Source organism: Microtus oregoni, unplaced genomic scaffold (genome assembly GCF_018167655.1).
Source record: "Microtus oregoni isolate MIOR12 unplaced genomic scaffold, Mior012 000019F_ref0000042, whole genome shotgun sequence".
NCBI classification, from domain to species: Eukaryota; Metazoa; Chordata; class Mammalia; order Rodentia; family Cricetidae; genus Microtus; species Microtus oregoni.
This window is the reverse complement of record NW_024543078.1, coordinates 35,841,859-35,857,878: the sequence shown is the minus strand read 5'-3', so window position 1 is coordinate 35,857,878 and position 16,020 is coordinate 35,841,859. Positions and strand designations below refer to the sequence as shown.

The 16,020-nt window shown below is 40.9% G+C and overlaps 1 protein-coding gene across 6 annotated transcripts in view; it reads right to left on the bottom strand.

The window, feature by feature from the left end:
* LOC121459447 (merlin) overlaps positions 1-16,020 on the bottom strand; it is a 95,350-nt gene that overhangs the window by 28,748 nt on the left and 50,582 nt on the right. For 4 of the 6 annotated variants that reach the window (XM_041669227.1, XM_041669226.1, XM_041669231.1 and 1 more), the window contains exons 6-10: positions 15,881-15,963; positions 13,073-13,148; positions 9,358-9,492; positions 3,173-3,247; positions 1,601-1,714 (exon numbers count right to left, since the gene is read on the bottom strand). In XM_041669227.1, coding sequence (XP_041525161.1) covers positions 1,601-1,714; positions 3,173-3,247; positions 9,358-9,492; positions 13,073-13,148; positions 15,881-15,963 — 483 coding nt within the window. The remainder of the gene's footprint in view (positions 1-1,600; positions 1,715-3,172; positions 3,248-9,357; positions 9,493-13,072; positions 13,149-15,880; positions 15,964-16,020) is intronic. The other 2 variants (XM_041669230.1, XM_041669229.1) reach the window with 1 other exon arrangement.

Below are 16,020 nucleotides of genomic sequence, written 5' to 3'. Positions count from 1 at the left end.
GTCTTCTACTCTATCACCATCTAATTAGAAAGGGCACTGACTTGGCAGGGAAGACAGACGTAAAGAAGGACAGCTAGACAGACAGGGAAACAAAACCATGCCTGGTTACCTTGTCCCAAGTCTGTGATAAGTATAGAAACAACTAATGATCTTGGTTTTTGTTTGTTTTTTTTTTTTTAAGATATGCTATTGGAACTTAGTATGAATTTCCCTTAAAATTTTTATTATGTCTATTTTATTCATATATGTAAGTGTGCACGTGACAGTCATAGAACAACTTGTAGAAGTCAGTTTTCCCCTTCTACCATGTGACTGCCAGGCATCAAACTCAGGTTATCAGGTTTGGTGGCAATTACCTTTACCCACTGAGCCATCTCGCCAGCCCAAGTGCTTAGTTTCATAGTTGACAACCCATTATCTGAGCATTAGCTAAAAAAGATCCAACAGGAATGGAATAAGACAGGTACATCTATTATCAGGCTGACAACAGCCATCCTTTATCTCGTAGGCTGAGACTGACCAAAAGTAATATCATCAATTAAAACAAGGTCTTTAGGTCGGGTGGTAGTGGCACATACCTTTAATCCCAGAACTCAGGAGGCAGAGGCAGGCAGCTCTGTGAGTTTGAGGCCAGCCTGGTCTACAGAGGAAGTTCTAGGACAGCCAGAGCAGTTACACAGAAAAACCCATCACAAAAAAACAAAAACTAAACCAAATCAAAACAACACAACAGGAGCTGGAGAGATGGCTCAGAGGTTAAGAGCATTGCCTGCTCTTCCAAAGGTCCTGAGTTCAATTCCCAGCAACCACATGGTGGCTCACAACCACCTGGAATGAGATCTGGTGCCCTCTTCTGGCCTGCAGTCATACACACAGACAGAATATTGTATACAAAATAAATAAATATTTAAAAAAAAAACAACACAAGATCTTTAATGATTATTATTCATTAATGTGTATGAATGAGAACACGAAGTTTGTGCACATGTCCTATGGTGCATGTGTGGATGTCAGAGGACAACTCTGTGGAGTCTGCTCTCTTTCCATCTTTCCATAGGTTTCAGATATCACATGAACAATGTCAGGTTTGCACAGCAAGTACTTTTCCTTGATGAACCACCTTGCTAGCCCTAAAACCGTGTCTTAGCTGGGCATAGTGGCACGTCCATGATCCCAGAATTAGGGAGGCTGAGGCAAGAAAACTGTCTTGCGTTTGAGGCCTGACTTGGCTCCACAGAGTGTACCAGGCCAGCCAGAACTACATAGTAAGAATGTGCCTTAAACAAAGAAGATTGAGACTGGAGGGATAACTCAGTTTTAAAAAAGTACTTGCTATACCTGGGTTTGATCCCTAGCACTCACAAAAAAGGTCAGGCATAGTAGTATCATACTAGGAATGTAGAAACAGCCAGAGTCCTAGGGCTTGCTGGCTTAGCTTTATCAGTAAGTCCCTGGCCACTAAGAGACTTTGTCTCAAAAGATAAAGTAGATATTCCTGAGGAATAATACCTAAGTTTGACCTTTGGCCTACAAAATCAAGTGCACAAATACATAAATACACAAACCAAATGAAAGAAACAAAACCTGAAGTCTTACTCACCTGCTTCCTAGCCTTCTCCTCCCGAGCCTGGGCTTTCATCTGCTGAACTTCTAAAGAGTCAGCCTTCCTTCTCCTCATAAATAGGTCGTGGTTCCCAATACATAGCTGGAGAATCTATGGCACAGAAATAGGAGGAAATATGGTAAGTATATAAATTTACTTTGCGCAGCACTCGGGAGGCAGAGGTAGGCAGATTTCTATGAGTTTGAGGCCAGCCTGGTCTACAAGAGCTAGTTCCAGGACAGGCTTCAAAACTACAGAGAAACCCTGTCTCAAAAAACTAAACCAACCAACCAACCAAATAAATAAATAAAAATGCCATTTAGCTGGGCGGTGGTGGCGCATACCTTTAATCCCAGCACTTGAGAGGCAGAAGCAGGAGGATCTATGTGAATTTGAGGCCAGACTGGTCTATAAGAGCTGGTTCCAGGACAGGCTCCAAAAGCTACAGAGAAACCCTGTCTCAAAAAACAAAAACAAAAACAAAAACAATTTACTTTGCTGTCTACCAGCCCACCATGGCACAGCTGCAATCTGAGGAAGAAAGGATGGAATAAAACACAAAAGCCGTGTTCTCAGTTCTGGGAGGATACGCAGTGAATAGAGGATGCTCCATTCATCACCACAGTGTCCTAAGTCAAGATGTGGCAAGACAGATGGCAGATCAGGGACCATCAGCTAGAACTGGGTTGTGTCAAACGTTATTTATATGGAAAGAAATAAGCTGGCTTTCTCCCTCATACCAAAAAGCTGATTCCAGTTTCAAAAGTAACTTTATTTGAAAATACAGAGTATTTTTTTAAATCAAGATAAGACATCAAGTAAGAAAACACAGAAGAACAAATGATCGAGGTTTTTTTTTTTTTTTTTTGGAGGAGGGAGGTTTGAGACAGGGTTTCTCTGTGTAGTCCTGGTGTCCTGGAACTCGTTTTGTAAACCAGGATGACCTCGAACTCACAGAGATCCGCGTGAGATCCGCCTGCCTTTGCTTCTCAAATGCTGGGACTAAAGGCGTGTGCCACCATTGTCCACCCAGTTTACGATGGAGTATTTTATGTGTCGACATGAAAGGTGAAAATGTTTACTCGCCATAACATCATAAAGAAGGAAAACGAGCCTCACAAGGAGGATAATAATTAATAAAGAAAACAAACAAACAACCCAAGAGAAAAGTGGCCAAAAGACCCAAAGCAAGAACTGAACAGGGAATTAGATTTGATCAACAGGTATAAAGATGTAGCTTCATTAGTAATTATAAAATGCAAATCAACATGGCAAGTGGAGAGCTGAGATGTACCTCAGCAGAATGCTCTTTCTGACATGCACTAAGCTCCAGATTTTATCTCCACTTCCCACCTCCCCTCCCCTCAAAAAGGTTAATTGTATAGGTTAAACCAAAGAGAAAAGTATTTACCAAATCAAATATCATTTTATAGCTCTTAGCAAGAGAAACTAGGGCCAGCTCCCTGGCAGAGAAGCATGTGTATGCATGTGTATACATACATACACACAGATCATCTAATTCCTTAGAAAGGTTAGTTCTCTGTCATGAAAACCAGGCTCTCAACTTACCAGCTTATTAACACGAAGCTTTGAGGAGTTAAATTTGAAGACATCAATTTTCTTATCCAGTGGCTTAATAGTAAACTGAAAGAAAGGAGTACAGTTTCATATGACATCAACCGGGAATCCACAAAGTAGCAACTACACCGCCTCTAGTCCTGGCCTCCTGGTGCCCAGGAATAAAGCCTTGGGTAAGTCTGAGGCATACAGGGCCCAAGATTGGGGCTGCAGAATTTCATGACCCTAACCATCTTGGGTAGCTCTGAGGAACGGACAGTGGCACCCAGTCACATTGGCACAGTTCCTTGCCTTCATAAAGTTCTCAGTCTAGTAGGACTTAGTCCAACAACAGCCAAATACTCAAGAGATAACACCATATATCAGTGTCTCACTGGTGGGACATGTCACAAATATCCTAGAGGTTTAGAGCAGATCTAGCACAATGGGAGGCATTACAGTTGGTCTTAGAAGTATATGGCAGAATAGCTAAAAGATAGGGTGGAGGGGCATTCTAGACAAGTCAAATAATAAGAATAAATTCAGTATCTAGCACTGAAAATTAGAAGAGGAGGGGATGGTGAGCACGATACTGACCATATTAGCTCTTTAGTAATTTGCACTGATACAGCAGGCTTAGATGGATAGGAATGCTGATAGGTGGTGAAGAAGAAAAACCTCAGAGGGGGTGACTGTTGTGGAATATTATTTTAACTGGGCAAAGATGTGTTACATTTGCTCATGCTGTGGAGTATTTAACTGAGAAGGTGTGTGCATTTGTTTCTGCTGCATTTGTTTAATTATTAAAAGACGTGTTGCTGTTTCACATTGCTGGCCTAAGGCATCCAACTGATCTAGTAAAAAGCTGAATGGCCAATAGTCAGGCAGGAGAGGGGCAAAGCTGGCAAGCAGAGAGAATAAATAGGAGGAGAAATCTAGGTTGAGAAGAGAAGAGGAGCAAAGGAGGTAGAAAAGAAGAACAAGTTAATTTAAATTAAAAGAGCTGGCCAGAAATGAGTCTAAGCTAGGTCAAGCATTCATATCTAATAATAAATCTCCGTGTCATGATTTGGGAGCTGGTTGGTGACTCAAAAAAGAAAGCTTGGTATAGGTGACACTTAATACAGCAAGTTACTATGGGTTTCTGAGCATGGTCAGTAGGTAAAAGATGCCAAGAGAAGAAATACAGTATGAAGAAAAATAGATTGCTGTAAAAGAGAAAAATACAGTTCCTGAAATCAAAAGGATTTTGACAACTTAGAAAGAGAAACTTAAAACACACAGACATACAGAGACATAGACACACACACACACACACACAGACAAGTCAACTGCTACTCTGAACCACTGAGGAGACAGAAAGCTCCCAGATTCCTAGAATGCCCCTGGAAATGTAACTCTCAGCTGAACATGATAACACACACCTGTCATACTGGCTCTCAGGGAGGAAGATCATATGTTCGAAGCCAATCTGTTCTATAGAAAGAGTTCCAGGCCAAACAGGACAACATAGACCCGCTTCAAAACCAAAACAAGGGGCTGGAAAGATGGCTCAGAGCTTAAGAGCACTGGCTGCCCTTCTAGAAGTCCTGAGTTCAATTCCTACAACCACATGGTGGCTCACAACCATCTATAATAAAATTTGGTGCCCTCTTATGGCCTACAGACATACATCAGGCAGAACACTATACATAATAAATCTTTTTTTAAAAAAGCATATAGATCAAATATATTTTTAAAATATTTATATATTTATTATGTATACAATATTCTGTCTGTGTGTACGTCTGCAGGCCAGAAGGGGTAGACCTTATTACAGATGGTTGTGAGCCACCATGTGGTTGCCGGGAATTGAACTCAGGACCTTTGGAAGAGCAGGCAATGCTCTTAACCCCTGAGCCACCTCTCCAGCCCAAGATCAAATATATTTTATACGCACATATGAAAATGCCTTCCTGACACCCATTACTTTGTACAATTAGCATATGCTAACAAATATTATAAAAGTACACACACATTCCCAAGAAAGACTTGTACAAGCTGGGTGGTGGTGGCGCATGCCTTTAATCCCAGCACTCGGGAGGCAGAGGCAGGCGGATCTCTGTGAGTTCGAGACCAGCCTGGTCTACAAGAGCTAGTTCCAGGACAGGCTCCAAAACCACAGAGAAACCCTGTCTCGAAAAACAAAAACAAACAAACAAACAAAAAAAAAACAAAAAAAAAAGACTTGTACAGCCACCCCTAGCAAAGCCGGAAAAAATTTTAAAAAATGATTGAGCCAGATATACAGGTCTTGCCTGCATGTGGTTTCCATTCTCAGGACTACTGAATATAAAACAGAAAATGGAACAAAAAAATTAGTTGCTTAGCAAATAAACTTGCCGAGGAAGGCAAATTCTTGGATATTTCTTTACATGTTTCTATTGTCCAATAAGAAATGAGCACACATAGACCGATGGCAAAAACATTCTTTGTTTAGACTTTGGACAAGTTAATTTAGTCATAGTATTGTTCTGGTGTAGAATATTATTTATGAATTTCATAAGCTTATTTTTAGCCTTGCTAATGAACCCTAGAGCTGTGAGTGGGAAGTCACAAAAAGTACGGAAACCACAGACAGGCTCTCTGTCACGTCAGGCCACATACGAAGAATCACTAACTGTTTTAGCAGGATGACTGCTATCCATAAGTCCCATTAAGGCATGCCCAAGTAGCTTGGAGTCTGCTTGCTGTGCAAGATACTGATATGATAGAACATGATGGCCTTGAGAGGGCACGTTAGAGTTGGTTGTGTCACAGGGTATACTAGGGGACCTTAATCCTTGAGCTCTGAAAAACAAGTATTTGAGGAACCATTAGCGAAAGTGGGAGGCAAAGGACTAGTTACACAGTGGAACACTGACTACTTTTTTTTTTTTTTTTTTTTTTTTGGTTTTTCGAGACAGGGTTTCTCTGTGGCTTTGGAGCCTATCCTGGAACTAGCTCTGTAGACCAGGCTGGTCTCGAACTCCCAGAGATCCGCCTGCCTCTGCCTCCCGAGTGCTGGGATTAAAGGCGTGCGCCACCATCGCCCGGCTGAACACTGACTACTTTAAGTCACATTGAGATTCCAATTTAAGAACCTGAAAACAAACAAACAAACAACTACCTAATGCTCACTTCTCAGGACAACCAGCTACAAAACCAATTGTCAGAATGTTTAGATGAAGAAATGCAATTGGCCTGGCAAATGGCTCAGCAAGTAAATAAAGGTGTTGTTACCAAACCTTAAGAATGGAATGTGACCAGGCAGTGGTAGTGCACACCTTTAATCCCAGCACTAAGGAGGCAGGAGCAGGTGGATCTCTGTGAGTTCAAGGCCAATCTGGTGAACAAAGTGAGTTCCAGGAGAGCCAGGGCTGTTACTCGACAAAAAAAAATAAAATAAAAAATAAAAAAAAAAAAGGAGTGTGACCCCTGGTACCAACGTGGTAAGGGAGAGAAACAATGCCTAACAAGTTGTCCCCTGAATTCTATACACTCACCCTGGCACATACTACACCCCCTTCCTTCAATAAGTAAATAGATAAATGTAAAACAAGCAGCTCACTTTGAATTCGATGTGAAATGCCTAACCATAACACCAGCATTTAGAGGTGTTGAGACAAGAGGACTGCTAAGTTCCAGGCTATGCAGAAAGACCCTGTCTGAAAGACAAAAATAGAGGGAGAGGAAGGGAGGAGGAAGAAGAGAGGCAAGTTCAATTTGCTTCAGCAAGCATGGTTGAGTAACCTAAGCCACATAGTATTGCTTACCTTGAGCTGCTAAAAAAGAAAGAAATTTGCTCCAAGACCTGCAGACAACATGAAACATCACTGTCACTCATGGCCTACTCTGCGTGGACGTGCACAGGCCAGGCTGCCTGCTTCTGCCTGGTGTCTTGTGTTCTCAGGGTCTGTCTCTGGAACTCCCCGATAAACAGAAACCACTCTGGTTCCCAGGCCTTGCCACTCTACCCATCAGACATAAGATCTCAATGTACCTGTTTTCTGGTGACATGGATATCAAACATATCCCTGCCTTTACAGTAATTTCTTCTGAGAACTTGATCAGAAGTTAATGCACGTGTAATAGAGGCCCTCACAACAACATCGTCAGCTCCTCCCACTTTACTCTTTATTTATTTACTTACTTACTTATTGAAGGGTAGAGTACGTGCCCAGGCAGATGTGTGAAGGTCAGAGACATCCTGTATAAGTTAGTTCTTTTTTTTTCCACCATGTGGGTCTTAGGAATTGAAGTAGGTAGTTCGGCTTGATAGCAAGTACCTTTACTCACTGAGCCATCTGAGCAGCCCACATTGTATTTTATGTTCTAGAGCAGTCAAGCCATTACTGACTGGAGGGGTAATGCTGGACTTTCCTCATTTCTGTTTGCTCTCTGGCACAAAGCAGATGTTTAATAATTCCTTTAAAATTAATGACTAGGAAGCCAGGGTCAGTAGGACAGCAAAAGTCTTGCATGTGCAAGGCTCTGGCTTTGATCCCCAGCACCGTATAGTAAAGATTAAAAAAATACTAATGAATACATAAAACATAGGACTGCTGCATTTGAAAAGCCATCATCCTATATAGAAATATGTGAATCTACTCTGGGCATATGCCTGTAATCTCAGAATTTAAGAGGCTGAGGCAGGAGTATTGCTGTCAGTTCAAGTCATTTTGGGCTACACAAAAATATTTGAACCTAATGAATCAATTAAAACCCAAGCTGTTAGATACTCCTGTGAGGGCTTTTCTTTTTTCCTTTTTTCCCTTTTATTTTTTGTTTTGTTTGGTTTGTGTGGTTTTTCCAGACAGGGTTTCTCTGTGTAACAGTTCTATCTACACTAAAACTTACTTTGTAGACAAAGCTGGCCTCAAACTCATAGAGATCCGCCTGCCTCTGCCTCCCAAATGCTGGGATTAAAGGTGTGAGGGATTTTCTTAACCAGATTAGGAAGCAGGAAGACCTACCCTAAATCTGGACCATTTTTTTCTGATGGTAACCCACATAAAAGGACACAGAATAAGGAAACTTTGCTTTTGCCTGCTTGCTCTCACTCTTGCTAGCAAGTTTATATATCCTGGTGCTACAGCATTCGTTTACCAATATTAGAGCTGACTTCAATGGGATTACAACACAGACTAAAACCAGAAGTTCTTCAGGAATCCCCCAGGCCTTCAACACACATCGAGACTGCAGAGACATCTAGCCTTGTGGATTGAACAATTTCTGGATTCTCAGTCTCTCCAGTGAGGTGGCCATTGTTGGACTACTTGGGCTGTGCAAGCCAATCTAATGAATACCCTTTTAATATACATATTCATCCTATCTGTTCTGTTTCTTTAGAGAATCTTGACTAATAGACATCTTTTTTTTTTTTTTTTTTTTTTTTTTTTTTTTTTTTAGTTTTTCGAGACAGGGTTTCTCTGTAGCTTTGGAGCCTGTCCTGGCACTAGCTCTTGTAGACCAGGCTGGCCTCGAACTCACAGAGATCCACCTGCCTCTGCCTCCCGAGTGCTGGGATTAAAGGCGTGCGCCACCACCGCCCGGCTACCTAATAGACATCTTGACAAAAACAAAATATATAACTGTCAACCTGGCATGGTGGTTCACGCCTTTAATCCCAACATTCAGGAAACAGAGGCAGATCTCTGAGAGTTTAAGGCTGGCCTGGTCTACTGGTCTAAATAGCAAATTCAAGGTCAGCCAGGACTACACAATGAAACCCTGTTAAAAATTAAGACAAAGAACCCCCCCCCCCAACATGCACTTTCTCTGTCTCTCTCTCACACACTTTTCCACTACATGTATCAAACACAGTACATAGAGAAGCTTAACATAGATCACACTTAAAATACAAAGAAATAGAAAGTCAAGTTATCAGAAATGTTCCTTTTTCCTTCTGTTCTTTGGGGTTTAGTCTTGACAAGTTGAGCTGCTCACTCTCCTGTTAGTCAATAGTGGGCTTTAGCCATGCCCTTTAAAGAAGGGATGCCAAAACCATTCCGTAAGTATTTTAAAAATCAACCAAAGTTCTAAAGCCTGGGAATTAAGACTTTCACTGACAAGGAGATGGCCTGGATTGGGAGCTTTGGCAAAGAGGAAAAACAGGAAAGGACCTTTTGCAGGACCAATGTACCCCAAGTGGCACCTGCAGTATAGACATGTCCTACCTCCTTGTCGCTGTAGGAGATGTTTCGGATTTCATTCCATGGGAAGGAGATCTTGGGGGTCAGCCTGTTCTCGGGGTCATAGATATGAAGCCCCAGAGCATCCACACCAAGCAGCAACTCTGTGCCCTTTTTATTCTGCAGAGCCAATAAAGAGCAGCTGTTGTCAGCTTCCAGCTGGGGATTTTAGTCAACTTTCTAAAGAATTTGGCATATATTGTTATATTTGACAAGTTTCAACAAGTCTCAACAGAAACCACAGCTCTCTTGTAACCCAGGAGGCTTCCAGCTTCTGAATTTAGGGAAGCAGAGGCAAAACAATACCATTTTTGTGACTGGTGTGTCCCTTGAGTCACTGTGGACTCAGGCTCTTGTCACTGGCTTGGTGGTTGAAGAAATGGTAATTTAAATGTTGTGAATACTACTTAAATAACCAGATTATCAGAGGAGGGCCAAAATCCACATGTTTGAACATTTCTCCCATTATAGGTGCCACTGTTACTTTGTGGCAATGTTCTTGCCTGGCACATACAAAGCCCTAGCTTTGATCATCATCACACACATAAAAGTTGCTGGATGGCTAGAAGGAAAAACTTCAGTCTAGGAACTAGATGGTTTTATTTTAGATTACAATGCAGTCTTGTAGTTTTACTATACTATACCCCAATATGGTAAAACGTTAACTGCATTTTGGGGGTAGCTATGTGGTGGGTATATATGGCATTCATTGAAAACTTAATTTTTCCATATGTTTCAAATGCCTGATAATGTTGGAAGAAATGTATACAAATTATACTTCTATGAAGCTGTTTAAAATACCAGTTAGTTATATAAATGCTGTATCTCTGAGAGGACTCCTGGGCAGCAGTTAGTACAACCAGAGGCTTAGTGCCCTGTGATCCATGTGACTGACCCCACTATGGAGCCATCTTCATAGGCAGACCAATTTGCCAGTGTTGTTTAGCCTTTGTAGTGGAAAGAAACTCCCTGCACACACAAGGACACTATAGCTCCTGACTCCTTGCTGACAGTAAGGAAATTGAGCCAAGACTCAAGGCTAGGACAGCAGATCTGCACACTGAGAAGGTGCTTGGGCTGTGATGAGAAGTACCAATCTAACGGCAGGTGTTGGATGGGGAGGTGTACGCTCTAAGATAAATCTCTCTACTTGTTCTAACACCTGAAACCAGGCACTGCCACCCAGGCACAAAAGTGTTCTTCTTGTCTGCAAAGCTTTTCAAAGTGATGTGCTAACAGAAGTGAGACTTGTGTTCTTACATCTGTACCCCGTTTTGGAAAATAAGATATTTCTTTATGTTTCTGATGATTCAAATAAAAAAAGAAAGGATTCCACCTTTTGTTATCATTATGACTATAACACTCCTAGAGACTAGAGAGGGTAGCATAATAACTCCTCTGAGATTGTTTTAATCACCTAGTACCCCATTAATATGTTCAAATACCTAATTATCAGTTAAAATAAAATGTTTTAAGCATTTATCTTTCCTAATGATAGAATTTAAGATCTCTAACATAAAACTACTAAAATGTCTTTAACTTTGTCTATTGTTCAACATAAAAAACAAACAAAAAGTAGTTCATGCTCATCTGATTCATATAGAAATATCCCTATGAAGAAGCAGCAGCTGGTTTGGAGACTGCTGAGAAGCTTAGTGAGTCAAACTGCTTACTGCCACACCTGATGACCTGAGTTTGACCCCCCAGAACCCATATGGTAACAGAAAACTCTAGCATATGATCCTCTGCTCACCACCAGGAATAAATAAACAAATGAAAAAATATATATATATATAATTTTTTTCTTCTAAGTAAAATAAATTTATAAGGAACATTAGTGGTTTTTTGGCTTTTGTTTGTTTTGTTTTGTTTTATTTTTGAGATGGGTTGTTTCTCTGTGTTGCTCTGGCTGTCCTGGAACTCACTCTGTAGACCAGGCTGGCCTCAGACTCAGAGATCCACCTATCTTTGCCTTCCGAATGCTGGGATTAAAGGTGTTCACTATCACTGCCTAGCCTAAGAGGGTTTTGTTTTTTGTTCTTGTTTTTTCGAGACAGGGTTTCTCTGTAGTTTTGGAGCCTGTCCTGGAACTTGCTCTGTAGAATAGGCTGGCCTCAAACTCACGGAGATCCACCTGCCTCTGCCTCCAAAGCGCTAGGATTAAAGGCATGTTCCATCACTGCCCAGCCCTAAGAGGTTTTTAAGGACTGCAAAATGTTTTCTTTCTTCCTTTCTTCTTTTCTTTCTTTCTTTTTTAAATACAATTAACAGTGGTGGTAGGTAACGGAAGTTAGGTGGGTTGACAAAACCACAGAAACCTACTAAATTGGCCTAACCTCAAAGAAGTGGATGTTATGTAGAAATGAATGAATCTTTTAATTATTTAATATTTATTTACTTATATGTTGAGTCTGTGCATGCATGTTTATGCTACAGCACACATGTGAAGCTCTCAGACAATGTACAGGAATCAGTTCTCTGCTTTGACCATGTAGATTCCATGGACTGAAGTCAGGATATCAGGCCAGGCAGCAAGTGCCTCATCTACTACTCATGAAACATTAGAAACAACCTTCTACATTCTTTTTTATTTTTTTAAGATTTGTTCTTCTTATTATTTTTAGTTACATATTTATATGTCTGTGCACATAACTGCAGGTGCCCTTGGAGGCCAGAGGCATCAAATTCACTCTGGAATTGAAGTTTCAGGCAATGTGAGCCTCCCAAACTGGGAGCTGGTAACTGAACTCAGGTCCTGATGCAAAAGCAGTATGTGCTCTCAACTACAGAGCCATCGTTCCAGCCCCTGCAACCTTCTGCATTCCTATAAATACCTTTTTAGGCACCTGCTTATTATAGCAGAACATTTCAGTGTGCCCTGTTTTGTTTTTTATGCAATGAAATCCACAAAACCTGTATTTAGAAAACAAATTAAGTAGAAAGCTATGCTGGAGATGTGCTTAATTCCATTTACTCCAAGTTAACATAAGGATGTAGGAACCTGAAAAAGGAAAGCAAAGATTAACTGGAGTCAGAGAGGCAGAAGATGACTGCAGGTGATCTACTCATCTGTGGCCATCTTAACAACAACTCATCCACCAGGGAAGAAAAGCTTGGGTATACAGCATGGACTCTGTTGGAAGAAGCCATGGATAGATACACTGCAACCAGAAAAATCCCACAACAGGAGAAATGCATACTCTAGGGCCACATCTGAGCAGAACACAAATGCCTTTCTCTGCAGAAGCACTGGTTCCCAGAGGCCTGGGGACCATTAATGGTCTGAACAGAAAACTAATTAGCCTCACAGTGAGAATAAGAGTTCCACCCAAACAAACCAGGAATCTGTAAGAGCAACCTTACTTTCCATGGGCCCCAGGAAAAGATACTATTTCCAGGTGCTCCTTGGATCTCACAAGAGGCCAGAATTATCAAATATTACATGGTCAGCATTCCAACAAGTTTTGCCGAAGAGAACCAGGCCTGTGTCCCAGAATGTACCACTGGCAATTACCTCTGATCTAATTTGAAGTCCCCAAATAAAAGAGGAGGCTCTAGATCCCTGTCTTTCTCTTTTCTTCTTTACCCCTGAACCATAAAAGACTCTAACTACCCTGGAATGAGGAAGCAACCCACTGGGCTATGTGGCCCTGGCTCAGTCTATCTGGTAGCCAGGAAACTTGGGGAGGAGTCAACACACCCGGATTGCAAAGTAGTTCACCCCATACATCTCCAGGTCCTGTGCTATCTTCAAATACTCCATTTCAGCTTCATCCCTGTAAGGAGAATGGAAGAACACGGTCACTGGGGCTAAGTGACAAGGGTGGAGGACAGACACTCACCAAGCTAAGTATTCTCAGCATGCTTATCCTATGGATTTACGACACCTGCAGAAGATAGGAGACAGACCAGACACCAGCAGAGCTTTTCCCAATCCAGAGTCTATTAAACACAAGCAGCAGAATTTCCCATCCCCGTGAAAATAAGAAAACAGACTCATTACACTGTCTCTTGGCTTCAATTTCACACTCTGCCCTTGGTAAATAGTGGCATCTGTCTCAAGTGATTAAAAAAAAAAAAAGAATGTGGGGGTTGGGAGTGTAGCTTAGTGGTACAGCACTCACTTAGCACGTGTACAGCTGAGTTTCATCCCTTGCAATAGTAAAAAGAAAAACCAAAACCATGGTGTGTTATTTTCAACCTCAGATGAATTATTTAAGCTGTTGCCTTATCTCTGTGCACTTTCTTAACCCAGAGGTTTTAGGAGTGAACAAGCTTTTCTACACACTATGACAGCTTCTACTTTCCTGACTTTGTCTCTTGGGGTTAAGAGACAAAGGGGTTACTGTTGAAGGTTAAGGCAAGAACTATCTGAGCCATGAAACCCAGGACAATGGATGAATATTTTGTGTTATAACTCAAACTTAAAGCAAGCTCTGAAGCAGCAGTGACTTGCAGAAAACTCCCCAATAGTTAAATGTATTGAAGTAATTCAACTCAAGCTTCCCTATGACCTTGTCCTTGTCCTTCTCTCTCTCTCTCATCTCAAAATGCTCTCAGATGGATTTTAAAAATTCACCCTGAGAGAACGCCAAGTGTTGGCAAGCAGGTGGAAGAACCAGAAATCACACACACTGCTGATGTAAATTGATTCAATTACTTTGGGAAACTATTCAACATTACCTATAACAGCAAAAACCAAGAAACAACCCAACAACTCAAGAGTCCTTCAACAGTAGAATGGATAAATAATCTGTTATACTAATATACTGGAATTCTGCACAGCCATGAAAATGGGAAAATTATTGCTACATGCCATGTACTCAAATCTCACACGATGATCTTGAGAAAAAAACCACTTAATATAGAAATTGGTGCATTTATCTAAAGTTTAAAATGGATGATGGTGGACTAGAGATGCAGCTCAGTGATAGAATGGTCAGCTGCCAAGCATATGAGAGACCATGTACTTGATCTCTCAGCACTACAGACTCATAATATAACAATGGTAAATTAAAAAAAAAAATCAATGGGCAACACCAGTCTACGGGAACACTAATTAGAAATTGGGAAACTGAATTAGATGTGATGGCACAAGCCTTTAATTTCAACACTGAGTAGAGGCAGGTGGACTTCTGTGAGTGTTGGCCAGCCTGAAATACATAGCAAGTTCCAGGACTACAAGAGCTACATAGTAAGACTTTGACCATAAAAAAAAAAAAAAAAAAGAAACTGGAAAACTAGTTATCTCTGGGGAGAAAGTCATGGGCTATTTCTTATCATTTGTGATAAATGATCAAACAGTATACTTATGATCTGTCCATTTTGTGGGTATAAACAAAAGAGATACCTCAGTAGTTAAGAGCATTGTCTACTCTTCCAGGGAACCCATGTTTAATTTGTAGCACCCATAGTGCCCCCAAGCCATCTGTAACTCCAGTTCTGGTGCCACCTTCTGGCATCCTTAGGCACCAGACATGCACACCAGGCACGGTACACTGACATACATATAGGGAAACATCCATATACACACAACAAACAAAAAATATTGTAGGAAGCTGATTTGAAGGATTAGGGTGGGGGCTAATACAAAGATGATCAACATCTAAAGCTACCAGAGGAATACTTACAACAAACTACAAATTTTTGTGTTTTAATTTTAATTTAGTAAAATTGTAGGTTGAATAAAAAATATTGAAAGAAACCTAGGGTAGTGGTAACATTTTACTAACACTGGTGATGGACATATGCCAAAAGGCACAAATTTTTATTTATTCATATTATTATTTTTTGTCTGTTTGTATGTTTTTCAAGACAGGGTTTCGCTGTGTTAATAGTTATGGCTATCCTGGAACTCGCTCTGTAGACCAGGCTGGTCTCAAACTCAGAGCTCCACTTGCCTCTGCCTCCAGAGTGCTGGGATTAAAGGTATGTGCCACCCCTGTCCGATTACAATTATTTAGAAAGTAATTTAGTTTCACCTATCAAAACAAAATGTTCATGTTCTTTGATCACTAACTCTCCTCCAAGAATCTACCCTCAAGTCTTATGCAATTATGTAACAACATAAAATTATACATTGCAGAGTAAAAGTGAAAAGCAGTCATCAATGCCATCAATGTAGGCCTGAATATAAAAAAAAGGGCCTTCAGACAGAATGTTAAACTAAACTGCCAGTGAATGTATCAGACTTGGATATCCTGATAGGCAGAGCACAAGACCACTTTTAATTAATTAATTTATAAATTTGGTTTTCAACCCAGAGTCTTACACATTCTCGGCAAGCACTCTACTGCTGAGCTACATGCCCAGATGGTCATATGCCATTTTTATAGCACAACAACAAGGATGGATGCACATGAAACTGAGGACCAACACTACTCCCAGTTCTCGCTTTTCCTTTCATATACTTCAGGACTGCATTCTGTCCTACAAGCATGTCCTAGTTTTATAGTTCTTTACGGGGGGAAGGTATGAAGAAATGTAAACAAGGATGAAGCAGCTTTACCTGGCTCTGCCCCGGTGCTCCGCGTACCAAGCAGTAATTCTCTCCTCCCACATTTCCGGAGTCATCTGATATAGATTTATCACCTACCAAAAAGACAGCAAGAGAAAATCCACATGCAAAGCAAGTCTGGATATTGTTTG